General features: G+C 43.8%; 1 protein-coding gene and 1 pseudogene across 6 annotated transcripts in view; both read left to right on the top strand.

Annotated features, from left to right (window-relative positions):
- The first annotated feature begins 400 nt into the window (after nt 1–400).
- On the top strand, nt 401–1,488 carry LOC129488271 (nucleophosmin-like; annotated as a pseudogene).
- A 21,179-nt stretch (nt 1,489–22,667) lies between these two features.
- Nucleotides 22,668–23,866, top strand: part of TAF4B (TATA-box binding protein associated factor 4b) — a 215,396-nt gene continuing 214,197 nt past the window's right edge. For 3 of the 6 annotated variants that reach the window (XM_063613543.1, XM_063613394.1, XM_063613428.1), the window contains exon 1: nt 22,701–23,550. In XM_063613543.1, the coding sequence (XP_063469613.1) occupies nt 23,208–23,550 (343 nt within the window). In that variant the 5' untranslated portion in view covers nt 22,701–23,207. Of the gene's footprint in view, nt 23,551–23,866 lie in introns of all 6 variants that reach the window. The other 3 variants (XM_055235569.2, XM_055235551.2, XM_055235561.2) reach the window with 2 other exon arrangements.

The following is a 23,866-nucleotide window of genomic DNA, read 5'->3' as shown; positions in this document are numbered from 1 at the left end:
AATTAGCCAAGAGTGGGGGTGGGTGCCTGTAATCCCAGCTACTTGGGAGGCTGAGGCATAAGAATTGCTTGAATCCAGGAGGCGGAGGTTGCAAGTGAACCTCTACACTCCAGCCTGGGCAACAGAGAAAGACTCCGTCTCAAAAAAAAAAAAAATTCAAAATCAGATGCCAGCTGCTTTATGCCTCTCACTTAAAAAATACATGAAACTACTGGCTAAGAAGTTTTATTTTTTAAACTATTGTAGCACTTATATTTATTTATAATGGGGAAAACAATAGGAAAAGAGGTTTTGAAAAGTTCCCCAAATAGGTGATTCCGTCCTGAGCAGCTGCTCTCTGGAGCAGTAGTTGTTTATCTCTGTCCATCTTCTCTCCCCACTAAGTGCATGCCTCCACCCCATGGAAGATTCAATGGACATGGACATAAGCCCCCTGAGGCCCCAGGACTATCTTTTCATTTATGAACTAAAGGCCGACGAAGATGATCACTTTAAGGTGGATAATGATGAAAATGAACACTAGTTACTTTTAAGAATGTTCAGTTTAGGGGCTGGTGCAAAGGTTGAATTGCACATTTTTGAACCTGAGGCAATGAATTACGAAGGCAATCCCATTAAAGTAACACCGGCAACTTTGAAGTGTATATACAGCCAACGGCTTCCCTTGGGAGCTTTGAAATAACACCCCTCCATGGTCTTACGGTTGAAGTATGGACTTTGAAATAACCCACCCATGGTCTTTCAGTTGAAGTGTGGTCCAGGGCCAGTGTATATTAGTGGACAGCACTTACTATCCGTGGAGGAAGATGCAGAGTCAGAAGATGAAGAAGAGGAGGATGTGAAACTCTTAAGTATATCTGGAAAGCAATCTGCCCCTGGAGGTGGTAGCAAGTTTCCACAAAAAAAAAGTAAAATTTGCTGCTGCTAAAGAGGAAGAAGAAGGAGGGGGAGGAGGAGAAGGAGGAAGAAGAAGAGGAAAGAAGGAAGAAGAAAGAAGAAGAAGAAAGAAGAAGGAGAAGAAGAAGAGGAAAGAAGGAAGAAGAAAGAAGAAGAAGAAAGAAGAAGGAGAAGAAGAAGAGGAGGAGGAGGAGGAAGAGGAGGAGGTGGAAGAGAAAGAGGAAGAAGAAGAGGATTTTGATGATGAGGAAACTGAAGAAAAATTCCAGTGAATAAATATATATGAGATACTTCTGCCGAGAACGCCCAAAATTCAAACCAGAATGGCAAAGACTCAACACCAAGATCAAAAAGACAAGAATCTTTCAAAAAACAGGAAAAAAACTCCTAAAACACCAAATGACCTAGTTCTGTAAAAGACATTAAAGCAAAAATGCAGGTACAGAAAAAGGTGGTTCTCTTTCCAAAGTCGAAGCCAAGTTCATCAATTATGTGAAGAACTGCTTCCTGAAGACTGACCAGGAGGCTATTCAAGATCTCTGGCAGCGGAGGAAGCCTCTTGAAGAAAATAGTTTAAACAGTTTTTTATAAGTTTTCCATCTTATTTCACTTCTATAACAGTTGATATTTGGCTGTCCTTTTATAATGCAGAATGAGAACTTTCCCTCCTGCGTTAATAAATGTTGTCCAGGTTCCGTGGCCAATAATGTGTTGTCCAAAATGCCTGCTTAGGTTTTTGGTGTTGTTGGTTTGTTTGTTTTTTGAGACGGAGTCTCACCCTGTTGCCCAGGCTGGAGTGCAAAGGTGCCATCTCGGCTCACTGCAACCTCTGCCTCCCAGGTTCAAACGATTCTCCTGCCTCAGCCTCCTGAGTAGCTGGGATTACAGGTACCCACCACCACATCCAGCTAATTTTTGTATTTTTAGTAGAGACAAGGTTTCACCATGTTGGCAAGGCTGGTCTCGAACTCCTGACCTCGCGATCTGCCCGCCTCGGCCTCCCAAAGTGTTGGGATTACAAGCATGAGCCATCATGCCCAGCCTAGTTTTTAAAGATGGAACTCCAGCCTTTACTTGGTTTTAAGTATGTATGGAATATTATGATAGGACATAGTAGTAGTGGGCGTCAGACATAGAAATGGTGGGGAGACAAAAATATACATGTGAAATAAACTCAGTATTTTAATAAAGTAGCACATTTTCTATTGAAAAAAGTTCCCCAAATAACATTTATTTGATGAAGTACAATCCTTTCTTTGAAATACATAAAACAGGTGAGCAATCAGGCATATGAGGTTGGCCTGGCTGCACTAGGAATTCAGGGACAATTCAAGGCCATCTAATTCAGGCATGGTACTTGCATTTTGCTGCATCATGTTTTCTCTATGCCTATTTCAGCTGAGATCTTTTGGTTGAAAGAAACAAAGGTTAACTCAAGTGACCTCAAGGACACAAGGAAATAAAGGTTCTTGTGACGGAATACAAAACTGGAAACTGTGGCATCATGTTGCCTGCTAGGAACTGGCAACCCTAGCAACCCTAGAAATGTCAGTGTCAAGAGCTTTTGGATCTTAACTGTAATATTAAAGCAATAACAGGATTAGTTCCTTTCTACACATCTGTTCTGTTTTTCTCTCCTTACCATATCTGACTTTGTCAGCCTCATTTTATTTCTTTAACTTTTTGCCTATGCCAACTCATAGCTTCTTCTTTTTATAACTTTCTAATATATACATATGCATTATGGTCTCTTTAGCTTCTATTAAATTTTGATCATGTAGCTTCAGCATTTTTTTTTTTTGAGACAGAATCTCACTGTGTTGCCCATTCTGGAGTGCAGTGGCACCATCTTGGCTCACTGCAACCTCTGCCTCCCAGGTTCAAGCGATTCTCCTGCCTCAGGCTCCTGAGTAGCCAGGATTACAGGCGCCTGCCACCACATCAGCTGGTTGTTTTGTATTTTTAGTAGAGACAGGATTTCAACTTGTTGGACAGGCTGGTCTGGAACTCTTGACCTCAGGTGATGCGCCCACCTTGGCCTCCCAAATTACTGAGATTACAGGTGTGAGCCACTAAGCCCAGCCAACCTTTCACAGTTAACTCTCCTCCTCTTTCCAAAGTCTCCAGTTCCAATTCTACAAAGAGTAAATGTGCTTAGATCGGCTGCTATTTTTTGTATCAGGGTCACTGTGGTCAGTCAAAGGATTGGCTGTCCTTGGGACTGCATCCTATTGTTTGTCCAGACAGCAGTGACAGCAGTACAGGGTCAAGTGGTCCCAGCTGGGGATGTCCTTTGTGTCACTAAAACAGTTCTCTTGCAAGGGACTGTGGATGGGGCAGGTATCATGACTTACTTGTGTAACACACACACGCTTCTCTCATTGAAAAAAAATTTTTTTTTGAGACAAGTTCTTACTATGTCACCCATATTGGAATGCAGTGGCACGATCACACATCACTGCAGCCTCAACCTCCTGGGCTCAAGCAATCCTCCCACTTCAGCCTCTCAAATAGCTAGGACTACAGACACGCACCACACACCCAGCTAATTTTGTTTATTTTCTGTAGAGACAAGTTTTCACTATGTTGCCCAGGCTCGTCTCAAGCTCCTGGACTCAAGTGATCCCCCTGCCTTGGCCTCCCAAAGTGCTGGAATTACAGGAGTGAGCCACCATGCCTGACCCTGAAAAGACTTTTTTTCTCTTCCTTTTTATGAAGCAGACTGTGGAAATGTCTCATGACTCACCACAGTAATCCTCCTCCAAGGTGCCTATTCTCAGGCTCAGTTAGAGGCCTGACTTCTTTTTTTTTTTTTTTTTTTTTTTTTGAGACGGAGTCTTTCTCTGTCCCCCAGGCTAGAGTGCAGTGGCGCGATCTCGGCTCACTGCAAGCTCCGCCTCCCGGGTTCACGCCATTCTCCTGCCTCAGCCTCCCGAGTAGCTGGGACTACAGGCACCCGCCAACACGCCCGGCTAATTTTTTTGTATTTTTAGTAGAGACGGGGTTTCACCGTATTAGCCAGGATGGTCTCGATCTCCTGACCTCGTGATCCGCCCGCCTCGGCCTCCCAAAGTGCTGGGATTACAGGCTTGAGCCACCGCGCCCGGCTGACTTCTTTATTATAACCTGTATCACATTGTCTAGTAATCCTATCATATTTGTATCTCCTGTTTGATTGTGAGCATCTCACACTCAGATCTGTAATCTTACAGTCGGGGCCTCAGTGAATGATTACTAAAAAAGCAAGCTTTAACTTGATTAAGTATTAGGCAGGGAGTATTATTCACTCCCTGAAGAAAAAGAAGGGAGTGGGGACGGATTATTCTTTTTGACAGGAAAGGTGTGCAGCTCATTAAAAAGGTTGTCCTGGCCGGGCCCAGTGGCTCATGCCTGTAATCCCAGCACTTTGGGAGGCTGAGGCGGGTGGATCACCTGAGGTCAGGAGTTCGAGACCAGCCCAGCCAACATGAAGAAACCCTGTCTCTACTAAAAATATAAAAATACAAAAATTAGCTGGGCATGGTGGGGAGTGCCTGTAATCCCAGCTACTCGGGAGGCTGAGGGAAGAGAATCGCTTGAACCTGGGGATCGGAGGTTGCAGTTAGCCGAGAATGTGCCATTGCACTCCAGCTTGGGTGACAAGAGTGAAACTACTCTGTCTCAAAAAAAAAAAAAAAAGGTTATCCTTATTAAGAACTGGATTTTTGGCCAGGTGCAGTGGCTCACGCTTGTAATCTCAGCACTTTGGGAGGCCAAGGCAGGCAGATCACCTGAGGTCAGGAGTTCGAGACCAGCCTGGCCAACATGGCAAAACCCCATCTCCACTAAAATACAAAGATTAGCTGGGCGAGGTGGCACACACCTGTAATCCCAGCTACCTGGGAGGCTGAGGTAGACGAATCACTTGAACCCAGGAGACGGAGGTTGCAGTGCACTGAGATCATGCCACTGCACTCCAGCCTGGGTAATAGAGTGAGACTCTGTCTCAAAAAACAAACAAAACAAACTGGCTTTGGTGGGAAAATGTGTGCTATTTGGCAAAGGAGCAGCCTCAGCAGTTTCCCAAAGCTTATCTTCTTAAAATTCCTTGTGCAATGTCATTTGATCAAAAGTTCCTGGTTGGTGAAATTTGTGAAACATTGTCTTAAAGAAAGTAAAGCAGGATGGGTGTGGTAGCTCACGCCTCTAGTTCCAGCTACTCTAAAGGCTAAAGTGGGAAGGTGGCTTGAGCCCAAGAGTTCCAGGCTGCACTAAGCCACCCAGCCTGGTCCATAGAGTGAGACTTTGTCTCAAAAAACAAAACAGACAAAGTAAAGCAGTTTTCTTTACTGTAGAGGTTATCAAAATGTGGTCTGTCTACCTCCAGGTATCTGAGTCCATTTCATGAAGTACATGAGGGTCTTAATTATTTTCATACAATACTAAGATGTTTGCTTTTTTCACTACGTGGAAAAAACACTATGTGGCATTACATTTCTACCGATGGTATAAAGGCAATAGTGGTTTATATTGCTGGAGCATTAGAATGTCAAGGCAGTGACATTGTGATGGTTAGTTTCATCATTATTAGTTTTTTTTGTTTTTTTTTTTTGAGACAGAGTCTTGCTCTGTCCCCAGGCTGGAGTGGAGTGCAGTGGCGCGATCTCGGCTTACTGCAAGCTCTGCCTCCTGGGTTCACGCCATTCTCTGGCTTCAGCCTCCGGAGTAGTTGGGACTACAGCGCCTGCCACCACACCCGGCTAATTTTTTTTTGTATTTTTAGTAGAGATGGGGTTTCACCGTGGTCTCAATCTCCTGACCTCGTGATCCGCCTGCCTTGGCCTCCCAAAGTGCTGGAATTACAGGCGTGAGCCACGGTGCCTGGCCTATTATTATTATTTTGAGACAGAGTCTTGCTTTGTTGTCCAGGCTGCAGTGCAGCAGTGCAATCACGACTCATTGTAGCCTTGACAACCTAGGCTCAAGCCATCCTCCTGCCTCAGCACCTCCACCCACCCACTGCCCCCACCCACATCCACCTTCAACAACAGCTATGACTAAAGGTGCGTGCCACCAAACCCAGCTAATTTTTAAAAATTTTTTGTAGAGATGGGGTTTCATTATATTGCCCAGACTGGTCTTGAACTCCTGGGCTCAAGTGATCCTCCCAAGTAGGCCTCCCAAAGTGCTGGGATTATAGGCTTGAGCCACCATGCCCAGCAATGGTTAATTTTAGATGTCAATTTGGCTGGGTGAAGGGAAGCCAAAATAGCTGATACACCATTTCTTATGGGTGTGTCTGTGAGCTGTTTCTGGAAAGAGATTAGCATTTGAATCAGTGGATTGAGTAAAGAAGATCTGCTCTCACCAATGTAGGTGGACACCAATGGGCTGCAAATCAGATAGAACAAAAAGGCAGAGGAAAGGCGAATTCACTCTCATCTGGAACTGGGACACTCTTCTGCTCCTGCCTTGGACATCTGAATTCCCAGTTATCGGGTCTTTGGACTCCGGGACTTGTACCAGCAGCATCCCCAGGTTCTCAGGCCTTCAGCCTTCGATGGAGAGTTAACCCATTCTGAGGCCAGCTTGCAGGTGGCTATCATGGGACTTCTCATAGTGAGCCAATTCCCCTAATAAATCCCTTCCTATCTATCTATGATCTATCTATGATCTATCTATCTATCTATCTATCTATCTATCCAGCTATTTATATGCTATTGGTTCTTTCTCTCTGCAGAACCCTAATACAGACACCAAACTTTACAGTAGTACTGCGTATTGTACATATATAGTAGTAATTGTATTACTTACTGCCAACTACTCACAGTTTAAAAACAGAGGCAGTTTTACTTTAAAATGTTCTTGATGAAGCAGTAAAAAATCATGTCTTTTAAATATTCTGTGCAATATAGCGGGGAGCACACATAAAATAGTTCTCTTTACCACAATAAGATGATTGATATAAGGAAAGGCCCTTGTGTGATTGTGTGAATTGCCAGTTGAACTAACCACTTTTTCATGAACCACTGTTTCTTACTTGAAAGAACAACCAAGTAACTATTTTTACTCAGACTTGGTAATGTGGCAAACATTTACTCAAAAATGAAAATAATAAAACTGACACTGTTAAGAAAACAACTGATGGCATTTATTGCCAATGACAAGGTTCAAGATCTTAAACAAAATTAGAATTTTGGGAGACTTCTGTATACTACTGTGAGACTGACAGCTTCCCAATACATAAAGCTGATGAGATTGATGGTGTTATTGAGAAAAATAAATTTTTGGTATTGTATAATGAAATATGTCAACCTTTGGAAGATCTGAATAACTCAGTGAATCAATATTTTCCAAAGACAGGCACAATTCAATAAAACCATGCATGAGTAAAAGATCCAGTCAGAGGTCTAATGTAATCAATGGACTCCAATGTGACAAAGTATGAAAAGTTAAGAGATAGGATTTCAATTTCTACACTGGAATTCACCTTGAAGAAACTACCACTGGTCAAGCTTTGGTGTAACATAAGGAAGAATATCATCCACAACGATCTGAAAAGGATATTTAAATACTCTTCCTTTTTCCAACTACCTATCTGTGTGAGGCCACATTATCTTCAAATACCTGAACTAAAATAATATATTGCAACAGAGTGAATGCAGAATCAAGATACACAATCCAGCTGTCTTCTACTAAGCCAGACATTAAAGATATTTGCAACAATGTAAAACAATGTCACTCTTTCACTGTTTTTTGAAAATTATAGTTATTTTTAATTAAAAATATTTATAAGGCTGGTTGTGGTGGCTCACGCCTGTAATCTCAACACGTTGAGAGGCAGAAGCGAGAGGATTGCTTTAGTTCAGTAGTTTGAGACCAGCCTGGGCAACATGGTGAAACCCCATCTCTACAAAAAATACGAAAAAAAAGAAAAAAAATTAGTCAGGCGTGGTGGCACACACCTGTAGTCCCAGCTACTTGGGAGGCTGAGGAAGGAGAATCACTTCGGCCCAGGAGTTAGAGGCTGCAGTAAGCTGTGATTGCACCACTGCACTCCAGCCTAGGTGAAGACCCTGTCTCAAAAAAAAACAAAAACAAAAACAAAAAACAGATGAAAAAAACGTAAGGCTGGGCACTGTGGCTCACGCCTGTAATCCCAGCACTTTGGAAGGAAAAGGTGGGTGGGTCACAAAGTCAGGAGTTCAAGACCAGTCTGGCCAGCATAGAGAAACCCCATCTCCACTAAAACTACAAAAAATTAGCCGAGTGTGGTGGTATGTGCCTGTAATCCCAGCTACTCAGGAGGCTGAGGCAGGAGAATCAGGTGAACCCAGGAGTTGGAGGTTGCAGTGAACCAAGATCACGCCATTGCACTCCAGCCTGGGTGACACTGCGAGACTCTGTCTGAAAAACAAACAAACAAACAAACAAAAACCTTAAAAATATTTTTTTATGAAATGTTATAAAATACTGGTAATGTGTGTGCTAGTTTTCAATTTCTTGTCTCTCAGCTATAAAGCCACCTTCCTTTGCTCTCCTTTGTGATAGTGGAGCCTAGACCCTGTCCTGAAAACATTTCTTTGCCCACTGGTGAAATGTGAAGCTGCGTCAGCAGAAGTCATTGAAGTGTCTCCTGACTGGATCCTAGCTATAGAACATGTAATGAGGCTTGTATTGTTATTTTAAAATGAACTAATTAAAAATTTATACTTTTCTCAGTTTTAATTTCTAACATAGTAAATAGTGATAGATATAGTCCATATAAAGAAAATATTTAACGCTTTTAAAAGTGTAAAAATAGGCCTGGTGTGGTGGCTCATGCTTGTAATCCCAGCACTTTGGGAGTCCAAGACAGGCAGATTAGGTCAGGAGTTCCAGACCAGCTGGGCCAACATGGTGAAACCCCATCTCTACTAAAAATACAAAAAAAATATAGCCGGGCGTGGTGGCTCATGCCTGTAATACCAGCTACTCGGGAGGCTGAAGCAGGAGAATTGCTTGAACCTGGGAGGCGGAGGTTGCAGTGAGCCGAGATCGTGCCACTGCACCCAGCCTGGGTGACAGAGCGAGACTCCACCTCAAAATAAATAAATACGTATAAAAATAAATAAATAAAAGTGCCGGGCGCGGTGGCTCACGCCTGTAATCCCAGCACTTTGGGAGGCCGAGGCGGGCGGATCACGAGGTCAGGAGATCGAGACCATCCTGGCTAACACAGTGAAACCCCGTCTCTACTAAAAATACAAAAAATTAGCCGGGCGAGGTGGTGGGCGCCTGCAGTCCCAGTTACTCGGGAGGCTGAGGCAGGAGAATGGCGTGAACCCCGGGGGGCGGAGCCTGCAGTGAGCCGAGATCGCGCCACTGCACTCCAGCCTGGGTGAAAGAGCGAGACTCCGTCTCAAAAAAAATAAATAAATAAAATAAAATAAATAAATAAATAAATAAAAGTGTAAAATTTTCACGAGCTGAAAAGGTTTGAGGGGCAGGTCCAGTAGCTCATGCCTGTAATCCCAGCACTTTGGGAGGCCAAGGTGGGAGCGTCACTTAAGCCAAGGAGTTCAAGACCAGCCTGGGCAACATGGCAAGACCTTGTCTCTATTAAAAGTAATAATAAAAAATAAAAATGTTGAGAACTGCTGCTTTACTGCAAGTCTTCTGTGAGTCTTTGATACACTAAAGCACATCGCAAATCTGAATTTAAACCTAAGTCTAATATATATAAAGCTGTAGGAGGCAGGGAAGTTGACAACTTTTAAGTCTTGAAAACTTGAAATCTTTCTTTTTCCTCATTCAGAAGTTCCTCTTTAAAAAATAGAAGAAAGAGATCACACCTTATCAACTAACAATGTAATTAAAATGTAGTATATTTGCTGGAATTAGTTGACAGTAAAGGGAAGATATAATGGAACACTTGTTGATACTTAGAAGATGAAGTGTCTCTGCAGAGCAGTACCTGGGAAAAAATAAAAGAGAGGTGATGGTAGGTGAGAGGTTTTAGCCCAGTTACAACAAAATCTCACAGTAGTGTGTCAGAAACTGAAAGTTAAACAGTAAATTAACCCAGGCCCTTTTGTTAAGGAACTTAAAGTGTCCTGGGAAGACAGGGAAGTAATGAATATACCAGGAGGAAAAGAGAAGCACAATGAAGGACATTTGTTGGGAAAAGGGTCAAGGAAGACTTCCTTGGGAAAAGCTCTTCAGCTATCTCCTTGCCTGGCAGGAGGAGCATGGTGTAAAGGGATCAGTGTGGGAAGACAGGGGTAGCTAGAGGGATGCCAAGCAGAGGTCACATCTCAGGACGGAACTTCTATTCTATATTAGGATTTTACTCTTGAGGCATTGGGAGGGTGTGGTAGGGTGTCTGAGGGGCCATAGAAAGGTTTTTTTTCTTTGTAGAGACGGGGTCTTGCTATGTTGCCCAGGCTGGTCTCCAACTCCTGGGCTCAAGTAATCCTTCCGCCTCGGCCTCCCAAAGTGCTAGAATTACAGGCATGCACCATGATGCCTGGCCAGAAAGTTTTTACCTATGGAAGAACAATTAAATGTTTCTTTTAGAGAGGCAAACAAACAATTAAACCACTTGAGAAACTAATGTATCAAGAACAAGACTAGGAAGCATGATATTGTATTATTCAACATTTTTCTGGAGCTATAACTAATCAGTGCAATAATACTACAAAAACACATAATCTACAAATTTATTCATTCAAGGTTGCGCGTGGTGGCTCATGCCTGTAATCTCAGCACTTTGGGAGGCCGAGGTGGGTAGATCATTTGAGGTCAGGAGTTCGAGACCAGCCTGACCAACATGGCGAAACCCCATCTCTACTGAAAATACAAAATTAGCCAGGCGTGTTGGCACATGCCTGTAATCCCAGCTACTCCAGAGGCTGAGGCAGGAGAATCACTTGATTCCAGGAGGTGGAGGCTGCAGTGAGCTGAGATGGCGCCATTGCACTCCAGTCTGGGGAACAAGGGCGAAACTTCATCTCAAAAAAAAAAAAAAAAAAAAATTCAGTCAGTCAGCAAATATTTATTAAGCACTTACTATGGGACAGGCACTGTAAGAATACGGCAATGAACAACAGTAAGAAGATCCCTAGCTTCAGAAAGAATCATTCTGGAAGAGAAAAAGTTGAAATCCCACTAGTCTGTCAGCATTTCATCTAGTAAAACACTTTCATCTTGGCTTCCTGACTTCACTCGTTTTGCTTGTTTTCACCCGCCTCTGCAGCCTCTCCTACTTTACTAGTTCCCTTTATTGACTTCTTTTTTTATGTTACTGCTAAATGCTGAGGTTTGATGTGGGTTCTTCTCTCTTCCCCGTACCTTCTCTTTGTTAGTGATAACATTCAGTCCCATCACTTCAAGTAACATCTATACTGTGCCAGGAAGTGCAGGCACTGGGGTAATGTAAAACCTAGACTGCATTTCACTTTCAAGTTCGGTTTGATCTTTCCCATCAGAGCTGTTGCACCTCTAGTCTTCCCCATCACTATGAATAAAATCATGAAATCATCCTCCACCCAAGTTCTTAAGCTGGAAATGTTGGAGACATTCATAACCATTCACTCCCTCAGCTACTTTATTTGATCTACCGCTAAGATCCATAGGTTTTACCTCTACGGATTGTGCTTTTTGCACTGTGGTTTTGCATTGTTGAAATTCGCCATCTGAGTCAGGTGCAGTGGCTCACACCTGTAATCCTAGCACTTTGGGAAGCTGAGGCTGGCGTATCACTTGAGGCCAGGAGTTTGAGACCAGCCTGGACAACATGGCAAAATCCCATCTCTACTAAAAATACAAAAATTAGCCAGGCGTGGTGATGCACGCCTGTAATCTCAGCTACTCGGGAGGCTGTGGCAGGAGAATCACTTGAACCTGGGAGGTGGAGGTTGCAGTGAGCCGAGCTCATGCCACTGCACTCCAGCCTGGATGACACAGCAAGACTCCATCTCAAAAAAAAAAAAAAATTTTTTTTTTTGAGTCAGATTCTCACCCTATTGCCCAGGCTGGAGTGCAGTGGTGCGATCTTGGCTCACTGAAGCCTCAATCTCCCTGACTCAAACAATCCTCCTGCCTCAGCTTCCTCAGTAGCTGGGACTACAGGCACATGCCACCACACCTGGCTAACTTTTTAAAATTTTTTGTAGAGATGGGGTTTTACCATGTTGCCCAGGCTGGTCTCAAACTCCTGAGCTCAAGTGATCCGCCCACCTTGGCCTCGTAAAATGCTGAGAATGCAGGCATGAGCCACCGCACTCCGCTGAAAACCATTTCTTCTAGTAGAACGGTAACTGACAATGTAAAAGAAATGAGTTAGAAAAATCACTATTTTGCAGCCATCATAGTGATAATTAATTCAGCCAAGAGTCATGAATGGATGCTAAAATTAAAAGGTAAAATCTTAATGAAGAACAGGATATTTACATAATTGCAAATATGTTTCACATGTTTATTATTAATTACAGAGAGGAAAAATAATAACTTTACATAAAAATCCTGGCAGATATCATCATAAACAAATGGCCACATTTAGTGTAAACAATGGTAAGACAGACCTACATCTTATGTCTCCTAATATAAAAACAAAAGTCAAAACATTGTTTATGTAGTATCCTGTCAAAATGTGTAACCTCAGCTGGGCACGGTGGCTCATGCCAATAATCCCAGCACCTTAGGAGGCTGAGGCAAGAGGATCACTTGAGCCCAGGAGTTTCGGAACAGCCTGCGCAACATAGCAAAACCCCATCTCAAAAAAAAAAAAAAAATTAGCTGGACATGGTGGTGCACAAGCACGGTCCCAACTACTTGGGTGGCTGAGGTAGGAAGATTGCTCGAAACTGGGAGGTCAAGGCTGCAGTAAGCCATTATTGTGCCACTCTACTCCAGCCTGAAAGACAGAGCGAGTGAGATCCTGTCTCTTAAAAAAAAGGCCAGTAAATCCCAGCTCTTTGGGAAACTGAGGTGGGCAGATAACCTGAGGTCAGGAGTTCGAGATCAGCCTGTCCAACATGGTGAAACCCCGTCTTTACCAAAAATATAAAAAATTAGCTGGGTGTTGTGGTGCACTCCTGTAATCCCACCTACTCGGAAGGCTGAGGCAGGAGAATCACTTGAACACAGGAGGCGGAGGTTGCAGTGAGCTGAGATTGTGCCGCTGCACTTCAGCCTGGGTGACAGAGTGAAACTCCATCAAAAAAAAATATATATATATAAAATATATAAAATAAAAAAGATGTATATATTTAAGTATTTAGGGGTAAGGGAAGGGGCATGTCACAACTTATTTAAAAGTAGTTCAGGATAAAAGGTGTGTATAAAATTGGTTCTTATTATTTAATGTAGTTAGGTTCTGTAAAGGCACAACCAACACTGAATTAGCAAGCACTGAACTGCTGCTTCTAGAGGAAATACAGTTAAGCTCCTTCGAGCCTCTAGTCATGACATTTTTGACCACTGACCAATACATGACCTTATTTCATGTGTGTTTCTGTTTAAAGACATCTTATTCAATGTAGATTGTTGATTCATTAACATTGAACTAACAGTCAACAGCACTACAACTCATGCTTGAAGAAGCTTCTCTAACGTGCATTATTTCTCTGTAAGTGCAGCTTCCTTGCGCTTAGGAACAGTAAACAGCTCTTCAACACTTTGCCTGGGGGCTGTTTTATACAGCAAAATCACCAACAGAAAGCACAAAACTATGAAAAACATGGCACTAACTAGACTACAAAAAAAGACGCTTGTTTACAGTATAAGAGTGCAAATAAGAGGCAGAGTGTCACCTTTTTCAGTCTCAGCTGGAAATATGCGGATCAGGCAACTCAAATTTGTGTTGCTCTGTGCATACCTGCAAAAGACAGCAAAAGTCCTTTGATCGATGATTGATTTGGGGGTTATGAATACATTTTGGCAAGTAGACAAATTCACAAATACAGAATCTGCAAATAGTGAGGACTGAAAGTGTGTATGTTTGTGTGTGTGTATATACATACACACAAACACATATATACACATGGAAAGAGAGAGCAAGAGCAAATGGTAAAACAAATCAAAATGTTAAACATTAGTGAACCTGGGTGAAGGATATATGAGAGTTGTAAGTAGCATTTATTTTTTGTGAGACAAAAATATGAAGAACATGGCACTAAATAGACTGCAAAAAAGGACACTTATTTGCAGGGTCTCACTTTGTCATCCAGGCTGGAGTGCAGCAGTACAATTAGGGCTCACTGCAGCCTCGACCTCCTGGGCTCAAGTGATCCTTTCAACTCAGCCTCCCAAGTAGCTGGAGCTACAGGCGCATGCCACCACATCCAGCTAGTTTTTAAAATGTTTTGCTATGTTGCCCAGGCTGGTCTCAAACTCCTGGGTTCAAGTAATCTTCTCACCTTAGCCACTCAAAGTGCTGGGATTACAGGTATGAGCCATTGTGCCCAACTGCAAGTAGGACTTCTTGCAACTCTTTAAATTTGAAATTATTTGAAATGAAAAGTTTAAAAATTCAATAAATTCATATTACTCCTCAGCCTAAAATATTTAAATTGCTTTTATGTGCACATCACACATCCTTTAAGACCCTGAAGAGTCAGGCCCCTATCTGCCTCTCCAACATAATTCAGGCCACTGTCCCTCCAGCTTCCTCTGGCCAGTCTCAGAGGCTTTCTTTTAATTCCTGGAACACTTCCTAGCTCCCTATCTAAATTAGATTCTGTTTATTATTCTCTTTCAAAGCACAGCATTTATCACAATTCGTAATTATACATGCAAACAATTATGTGTGCTTGTTTAATAAATGTTATGTATAAAATAATAATTATGAAGACATTTTAGAAATGGGGAATTATTGAGGTGACCTGATTTAAATGTTTAGGCATGGAAAATTATTTAGGTAAAGTTAAGTTCTACATTACATACAAAATTATTCATACACTGCCCACAGTAGCAAACATAAAATGGACAAGAATTAGAAATAGTATGCAAATGCCTGATGTGGTGGTTCACGCCTATAATCCTAGCACTTTGAGAGGCCTCAAACAGGAGGATTGCTTGAGGCCAGGAGTTCGAGACCAGCTTGGGCAACAAAGCAAGAGCCCTGCTGTCTGTACAAAAATAATAAAAATAAATGAAGTAATCAGGAATAATGATGGAATTATAAACAGATGAAAATTATTAAGGTTTTTAGGCTGCTTTTAGTAAGAAAGAAAATAATACCACTTCGAAGACTGATTACAATTTTATATGCTAAACAAATATTTTGAATAAAAATCTCTGGCCAGCCATGGTGGTTTGGCCCTGTAATCCCAACACTTTGGGAGACAGGAGGATTGTTTGAGGCCAGAAGTTCGAGACCACCTGGGTAACATGAAATACTGTGTCTACAAAGCAAACTAAAAAATTAGGTGGATGTGGTGGTGTGAACTCTGTAGTCCCAGCTACTTGGGAGGCTGAGGTGGGTGATTGCTTGAACCCAGGATTTTGAGGCTGCAGTTAGCTATCATGGCACTACTGTTCTCCAGCCTATGAGACACAGAAAGACTCTGTCTCTAAAAAATAAAATAAAATAAAATAAAAAATAGAGTAGAGTATAGAATGAAGAAGGAGCAAGGCTGGAGGTGTGGGGGGAACCCAGTTAGAATAATTCAAGAGAGCATTCTTAGGTATGAATTAAGAGAGTGACAGTGGGAATGAGAGAGATTGATGGATTCTAGGGATATTACGGAGTTGATTATGAGATTGACAGGATCTAATGACTGATTGAAACAAGTGAAGAGGCCGGGCGCAGTGGCTCACGCTTGTAGTCCCAGCACTTTGGGAGGCCCAGGCGGGCGGATCACGAGGTCAGGAGATCGAGACCACGGTGAAACCTCGTCTCTACTAAAAATACAAAAAAATTAGCCGGGCGTGGTGGCGGGCGCCTGTAGTCCCAGCTACTCGCGTGAACCTGGGAGGCGGAGCTTGCAGTGAGCCGAGATTGCGCCACTGCACTCCAGCCTGGGCGACAGAGCGAGACTCCGTCTCAAAAAAAAAAAAAAAAAAAGAAAGAAACAAGTGAAGAATGGGAAAAACTCAAGGTCAATGCTTTTTTTTTTTTTTTTTTTTTTTTTGTGATAGTTTCCCTCTGTCGCCCAGGCTGGAGTGCAGTGGCTCGATCTCGGCTCACTGCAACCTCTGCCTCCTGGGTTCAAGCAATTCTTCCTGCCTCAGCCTCCCGAGTAGCTGGGATTACAGGTGCCTGCCACCACGTCTGGCTAAATTTTGTATATTTAGTAGAGAAGGGATTTCGCCACGTTGGCCAGGCTGGTCTTCAACTCCTGACCTTCGGTGATCTGCCCTCCTGGGCCTCCCGAAGTGCCTGGAATTACAGGCGTGAGCCACCACACCTAGCCTCGAGGTCAATTCTTAATTTTTCATTTTGTGTCACTGGAGGAAGGTTGATCTGGTTCACTGATATAGGGACCATCGGAGAAAAAGCAGGTTTGAAGATGAGATACGGCCGGCTTTCTGTATCCTTGGGTTGCGTATCTGCAGATTCAACCAAGCACAGGTTGAAATCTGCATATATGGAGAGGCAACTGCTGACCATAATAAGTTTAGCTTTAACTTATGGGACACCCAGGTGAATACACTAGGCAGTTGTTTGTATAGGTCTTGAGGCCAGGAGAGATATCTGGGGTCAAAGATACAGGAAGTCAAAAACATACAGATAGAAATGAAGTCATGGAGGTAAATGTCATCACCTAATAAAAATATAGACAGAAAAGAAAGCTGAAATATTTAAGCCCCTATTACTATATGAAGAATTGTAGGAGGCACCACGGGTACAGAGACGGGACAAAATTTCTGTCTCTGAGGTGCTAAAGCTTGGGAGTGGGAAAGGAAAGGGTCACACAAGTGCTTTTTGTCAGGTATCTACTAAGTATTCGGTTCTCTCTTCTCGTCCTCAAATTAACATGACACAGCCCACTAAGCTGTGATAGGCGAGAAAAACCTGAATAACAATATAATGAGTGCTATGATAATGTGCTATGGGAGGGGGAAGAGAGGCTTAGATTATTGACTTTTGAAGCCAGATAGGAATTGGCCAGGTAGAACATGGGGAAGGTCTTTGAAGAAAAGTAAAATAATGTATTCAAAGTCATGAAGTCAAGAGAGACCTTGGAATATTTGCAAAATTCCTGTAGTTCTGTATGCTGCCATTACAAGGTGCCCATGGCTACATGGCAGAGTAGAATTGATTGGACAATTTAATAGGTGCCAGATCATAATTAATGTGGTACATCATGCTTCTTGAGATTTTATCCTGTGGGTAACGGGTGGATGTTAAGAAGTGGTAAGTAGGAGAGCTGTATAATTAAATTTGCATTTTAGGAAGATTGTCCTAGAAACAGTGGGAGACATAGATTGGACTGGAGAAAGGGAGAATGATTAGAAAGGAATTTACACAAGTTCCCACCACCACAAATATCCATCTACCAGTGTCTACAGCCAAGAATTCTGCCTTCCCTTCTCTTGCCATAGATGAATGGTCTATTGCTCTTATCAAAGCTCAATCCCTCCGCTTGCGCACTAGATTAAAAAAAAATTTTTTTAGAGATGGGGGTCTTACTATGTTGCACCAGCTACAGTGCAGTTGCTAATCACAGGCAGGATTATAGTGCACTACAACCTCAAAGTCCTCAAGTGATCCTCCTGCCTCAGCTTCCAAAGGAGCTGGGACTACAGGCGCACACTTGTGCACTATATTTTATCCCTTTTTTTGCCTTCAAGGGCATGGCTCCAACAATTCAAATATTTCTCTTTATTCCTCTATCAGCAGTTTTCCCTCCCTACTGGAACACTGCCATCAGCGTACAAACATGAAGTTATTGCAAAGAAAATCTCTTTCTTGATCTCATCCCTTCCCCCATGGCCCCACTTTTTTCTCCCTTACTTTGCATTATAACTTTACATTTCCATCCACTAGTTCATGAACGTACTCTAAATAGGCTTTCATGCCCATATTCCACAGGACTACTCTTGTCAAAGTTACCAGTGATGCCCACATTGTGTTGCTCTACTGAACAGGCACTCCCCAGTCCTCATTTTACTTGACCTACCTGCTGCATTTGATACAGTTGATCACCCTCTTCTCTAAAGCTAATTTTTTTTTTTTTTTTTTGAGACAGAGTCTTACTCTGTTACAGGCTGGAATGCAGTGGCATGATCTTGGCTCACTGCAACCTCTGCCTCCTGGGTTCAAGAGATTCTTGTGCCTCAGCCTCCCAGGTAGCTGGGACTACAGGCACGTGCCACCACACCAGGCCAATTTTTGTATTTTTTGTAAACATGGAGTTTCGCCATGTTGGCCAGGCTTGTCTCAAACTCCTGGCCTCAAGTGACCCACCCACCTCAGCCTCCCAAAGTGTTGGTATTACAGGCATGAGCCACTGCGCCCAGCCTAACTGATGTATTCTTTTTTGCCAAGCTCATAGTAAGCACTCAATACATATTACATAGATGAATGACTGAAGGTAGGTAGGGAGGAGAGGCTTTTGAAAATAATATAATTCAAGAAAATTGGTGTTATAATACAAAGCATAAAATTCTGTGTTTGTAGGATCTTTTACAAAAGAAATACTATTTTTGGGATTTTTGGCTTCTTGAACAGTCTTATTACTTTTTCCACACTTAATGTGAAGTGAAGAGAAATGATTACTCTCACTGAGAAAATAGCCTGTCTTCTTAGGTTAAGACAGTATTTGTAATAAGCTTCTGCTTGGCATAGCTTCAGCAAGCTACCATATTTGTCCAGGTTCATGAGATCCATTAAAGGTACTTGGATGCTATGTTGAGGAGACTGGAGAGTATTTAGCTGTGCTTACAGATTTCAAGTGTCACCAAGAATATATATTTTAAGAAAAAGCTTGTTTTAATTTTGGATTATGCAAATAAGACACATTCACTGGAGGAAAATTAGAAAATGCAGAGAGACAAAAATTATCACTTAGAATGTCTCTAAATAGAAATATCTTCCATTAATAGTTTTGTGTGTAATCTAATTTTTTACGAGTATCTGTTTATTGGTTAATAATTGTTTTTTTCTTTTGAGATGGAGTCTTGCTCTGTCACCTAGGCTGGAGTGCAGTGGTACGATCTCAGCTCACTGCAACCTCCATCTTTCAGGTTCAAGCAATTCTCCTACCTCAGCCTCCCGAGTAGCTGGGATTACAGGTGTGCACTACCACGCCCAGCTAATTTTTGTATTTTTAATAGAGATGGGGTTTCACCATGTTGGTCAGGCTGGTCTTGAACTCCTGGCCTCAAGCAATCCTCCTGCTTGAGGCCTCTCAAAGTGCTAGGATTATAGGCAGGAACCACCACATCAGGTATTTGCATATTATAAACAATTATAGGAAAAATGGGTGGCTCACTCCTGTAATCCCAGCACTTTGGGAGGCTGAGGCAGGAGGATCACTTGAGTCCAAGAGTTTGAAATCAGCCTTGGCAACATATTGCCGAAATTACTTTTGCACCAACCTAATAGTTAGACCGTTGTCTTTGCAAAACAAACAAACAAACAAAATTAGCTAGGCATGGTGGTACAGCCTGTGGTCCCCAGCTACTTGGGAGGCTAAGGTGAAAGGATTTCTTGAGCCCAGGAGGTTGAAGCTGCAAGTGAGCCATGATGGCCTCACTGAACTACTCTGGGTGACAGAGACAGGGATACCCTGTTCTCCCTTGCACAACCTCACTGCCACCCCGCCCCACCCTGCCGAAACACACACACACACACACACACACACACACACACCAGAGAGAGAGAGAGAGAGAGAGAGAGAGAGAAAGAGAGAAATGCATAAGGTTAACTTTATGAAAAAATGTAGTTCCCCAACCAAGTCTCTTTGTAATTTGATGGTGGAGGTTAATTACCTATCTAAACAAAGTATGTGAGTTGAGGGTGGGGGTCTAGTGGAAATCTAGAAAGGGAGAGTTCTATAAACAAAGTTTGATCCTTCCGTACCCAAGTATCTATTGAAACATACTATATGGAGGGAAAAAAAAACCAAGCATAATTTGGCCAGTTAGTGAAGAACATATCTAAGATTCAAATACACTACACCATTTTGCTTCACTGAAACTGTTGCATAGCTTCATTCAATTCATTACCTTAGCAAATATTTATTAAATGCCTTTTATGCTCAAGGCATTTTGCCAAGGGCACTGTGGGATACATGATTAATCAGACGTTTTTGGAGTAACGGAAAGAGATGTACTTTGGCATCACACTGACGAGTTTGAATTCCAGCTTCCTGGAAACATTACTCTTTTAACTGCAGTTTTTAAGTTTGTAAAATGAAGGAGTTAGAAAAAGGAAATGCATCTCTTGGTGACCAGCACACAGGAGGTGCTCAATAAATTGAGTTTTTCTCTCCCCAACTCCACTTTGAGGCATTTGCTAGAAGGTAAGTGATCAGGGAATTCACCATAGAAAGGGAGGGAGTGTGATTGGTTTAGGTCATGAGATGGATTTAGACTCGTCAGGAAGTGAGAGACAGTAAAGGTAGTAAGTGTGTGGACTTTACTAGATCTTGTGAGTAGATCTTATCTAAACGTGCCGGCACACGTTTCCAGAGAGGTGGAAAAGCAGGAGCTGTAACCATCAGGTTGCCTGCTATTTTAGTCCACTTGGGCTTCTATAATGAAATATCATAAACTGGATAGCTTATAAAAAGAGAAATTTATGTCCCATAATTGCAGAGGTCGGGAAGTTCAAGATCAAGGCAGATGTGGTATCTGATGAGAGTCTACTTCCTAGACAGCAGTCTTTTTACTATAACCTCACATGCTGGAAGGGGTGAGGGATCTTTCTGAGGTTTTTTTTTTAATTATTTATTTAATGTATTTAACTGATAAATAATAATTGTATGTATTTATGAGGTATCATGTTATGTTTTCATGTGTCGTGAAATAATTAAATCAAGTTAACATATTCATCACTTTAACATGATTTGTCCTGAATGGAATCCCATTCATGAGGGCTCCACCCTTATGATCTAATCACCTTTCAAAGGCCCCACCTTCTAATACTATCAACTTCAGCTTTAGCATTTTAACACTTAATTGGGGGTATAATCCTAGCACTTTGGGAGGCCCAGGCAGGAGCTCAGGAATTGGAGACCAGCCTGGACAACATAACGAGATCCCGTTTTTGCAAGGCATAGTGCCACTCTCCTGTAGTTCCAGCTACTCGGGAGTCTGAGGTAGGAGGGTAGGAGGATCACTTGAGCCCTGGAGGTGGAGGCTGCAATGAGCCAATGGTGCCACTGCACTCCAGCCTGGGTGACAGACTTAGATCCTGTTTCCAAAACAAAACAAACCACCACAACATTCAGATCATAGCATCTGCCTGCTTGTAAAATCGTCTTTCAGTGCAGTGTTGGTTCCTAAAAACATGCAATATTATGACTTTAGCTTGAATTTTTTTTTTTTTTTTTTTTTTTTTTTGAGACGGAGTCTTGCTCTGTCTCCCGGACTGGAGTGCAGTGGCGCGATCTCGGCTCACTGCAAGCTCCACCTCCCGGGTTCACGCCATTCTCCTGCCTCAGCCTCCCGAGTAGCTGGGACTACAGGCGCCCACCACCACGCCCGGCTAATTTTTTGTATTTTTTTTAGTAGAGACGGGGTTTCACCGTGGTCTCGATCTCCTGACCTCGTGATCCGCCCGCCTAGGCCTCCCAAAGTGCTGGGATTACAAGCGTGAGCCACCGCGCCCGGCCGACTTTAGCTTGAAATTAAGGCATCTTCTCTGACTGCATTACAAAGAGCCAAGTTTTTTTTTTTTTTTTTTTTTTTGAGACGGAGTCTTTCTCTGTCCCCCAGGCTGGAGTGCAGTGGCGCAATCTCGGCTCACTGCAAGCTCCGCCTCCCGGGTTCACGCCATTCTCCTGCCTCAGCCTCCCGAGTAGTTGGGACTACAGGCGCCCGCCAACACGCCCGGCTAATTTTTTGTATTTTTAGTAGAGACGGGGTTTCACCGTGTTAGCCAGGATGGTCTCGATCTCCTGACCTCGTGATCCGCCCGCCTCGGCCTCCCAAAGTGCTGGGATTACAGGCTTGAGCCACCGCGCCCGGCCAAGAGCCAAGTTTTTTCATATCGATTCACTCAACACCTTTTATTTATCCAGATAATATCTAGGATCGCACTTAATATCTAAGTGCTGGAATCTAATTATATAGATATCAAAAGGCATTAAGTTTTGAAGAAGACAGACATACAATTTTAATGTTTAGAGGTGATAGAGACACCTATAGCAGCACCAAAGAAGAAACGATTTTCCATTTATGATTTTAGGCAGTTTAACTCTAAAATATGAAAATAGGCACATCTCACAGACTATAAAACTATACACCATTTTAATTTTTACAATGTCAATTCTAACTGCTAATTTTAGCAACGCTTCAGTGTGAAGACAGCAGAGAAAAACAGTGAAAATGCGTGATTGAATTCTTATTGAGTCACTCTTCTCGGAAATCAGTCCTCCCCATTTTCTCCTTAAAAAATAGAATCCTGGAGATAGTCTAGTCCTGGCTTTTCGAGGAACACACTACGGGGGACACAAGGAGAGGAACACGGATGCTGCAGTTTTCCAAGTGCAGCTTGCCCCTCCCACGTGATAGGTTTCTGGCATCGCCCCTCCTTGCTGGCGATTCTGGGGAAGATTTTAACGCTCCCTGGAGCCGTCCCCAGTGACGTCACGGACGCGGCTCCGCTCCTTGGCCAATCACGCGGCCGGATCCCGGGGAAACCCGGGGCGGCGGCGGCGGCCTGGGCGCGTGCGCGAGGTCTCCGCGTGGCTATATAAACATGGCTGGCGTGGCCGCGCGGTGGGGCCGTGCCAAGCGCGCGTAGGGGGCTATGGGCGCTACGGGTTCGTAGTTTTGAAATTTCTGGCGGGGGAGCAGCTGCACAGTTAGGCTCGAGGTGTGAGCGACGACCTTCCGGGAGCCGCACGTCCAGGCTCCCCTGCAGCGGGACCCGAGCCTGAGGCGCCGGGCTGAGGCAGCGCACGTGTGAGCGCCGCTGAGGAAGCTGCGAGAGGTCGGGCGGGTGTCGCTCCGGGGGCAGTCCAGGCTCGCGCGGACGGGAGAAAGATCCGGGACGTGCGTGTCCTGCGGTGCAGCCGGCGCCCGTCACTGACTTAGCTGCTGCGGCCCCCGCGCCTCTCCCCAGCGATGCTGTGGAGCCCGAACCGCACCAGAGTCGGCTGCCGCGCGCCAAGCCTCCCCTCCCCTCTGCTCCCGGAACCGCAGCGCCGCAGCTGCCGCTGAGCCCCTGGGGGATGCCCGCCGGCCTCACCGAACCCGCCGGCGCCGCTCCCCCGGCTGCTGTGAGCGCCTCGGGGACCGTGACCATGGCCCCAGCCGGGGCGCTGCCGGTGCGGGTGGAGAGCACTCCGGTGGCCCTGGGCGCCGTGACTAAGGCTCCTGTCAGCGTCTGCGTGGAGCCCACGGCGTCCCAGCCCCTGCGGTCCCCCGTGGGGACCCTGATGACCAAAGTGGCTCCGGTCAGCGCCCCTCCTAAACTCAGCAGCGGCCCTAGGCTGCCTGCTCCTCAGATAGTCGCCGTGAAAGCCCCCAACACCACGACAATCCAGTTTCCTGCTAATTTGCAGCTTCCTCCAGGTATGTTGATCACCCTTTCCAGCCTCGTCTGTCGGTCCAGCTGGCGGCGACGGGAAAAGTCGCAGCCCCAGATTGCTCCTAAAAAAAACTCTGAGCCACGGGAACCTTTCATAATCTTGACTTTACAGTTAACATATTCTTTTTGCGTCATTACTGCATAGTTTTTCTTTTCATATTTAAGGTAAGAATCTTTTCACCTAAGTGACACAGTAAAAAGCTCCATCAGCGTATTCGGGGCGGGGGGGCTTTCGGGCACTGGCTCTTAAGTGGGGGAGATGATATAGCTGAAGTTAATTTCCATGTAGAGGATGGACCA

Source organism: Symphalangus syndactylus, chromosome 1 (assembly GCF_028878055.3).
Source record: "Symphalangus syndactylus isolate Jambi chromosome 1, NHGRI_mSymSyn1-v2.1_pri, whole genome shotgun sequence".
In the NCBI taxonomy this organism is placed as follows: domain Eukaryota; kingdom Metazoa; phylum Chordata; class Mammalia; order Primates; family Hylobatidae; genus Symphalangus; species Symphalangus syndactylus.
The sequence above is the reverse complement of the archived record's forward strand: the minus strand, read 5'-3'. Positions and strand labels throughout refer to the sequence as shown.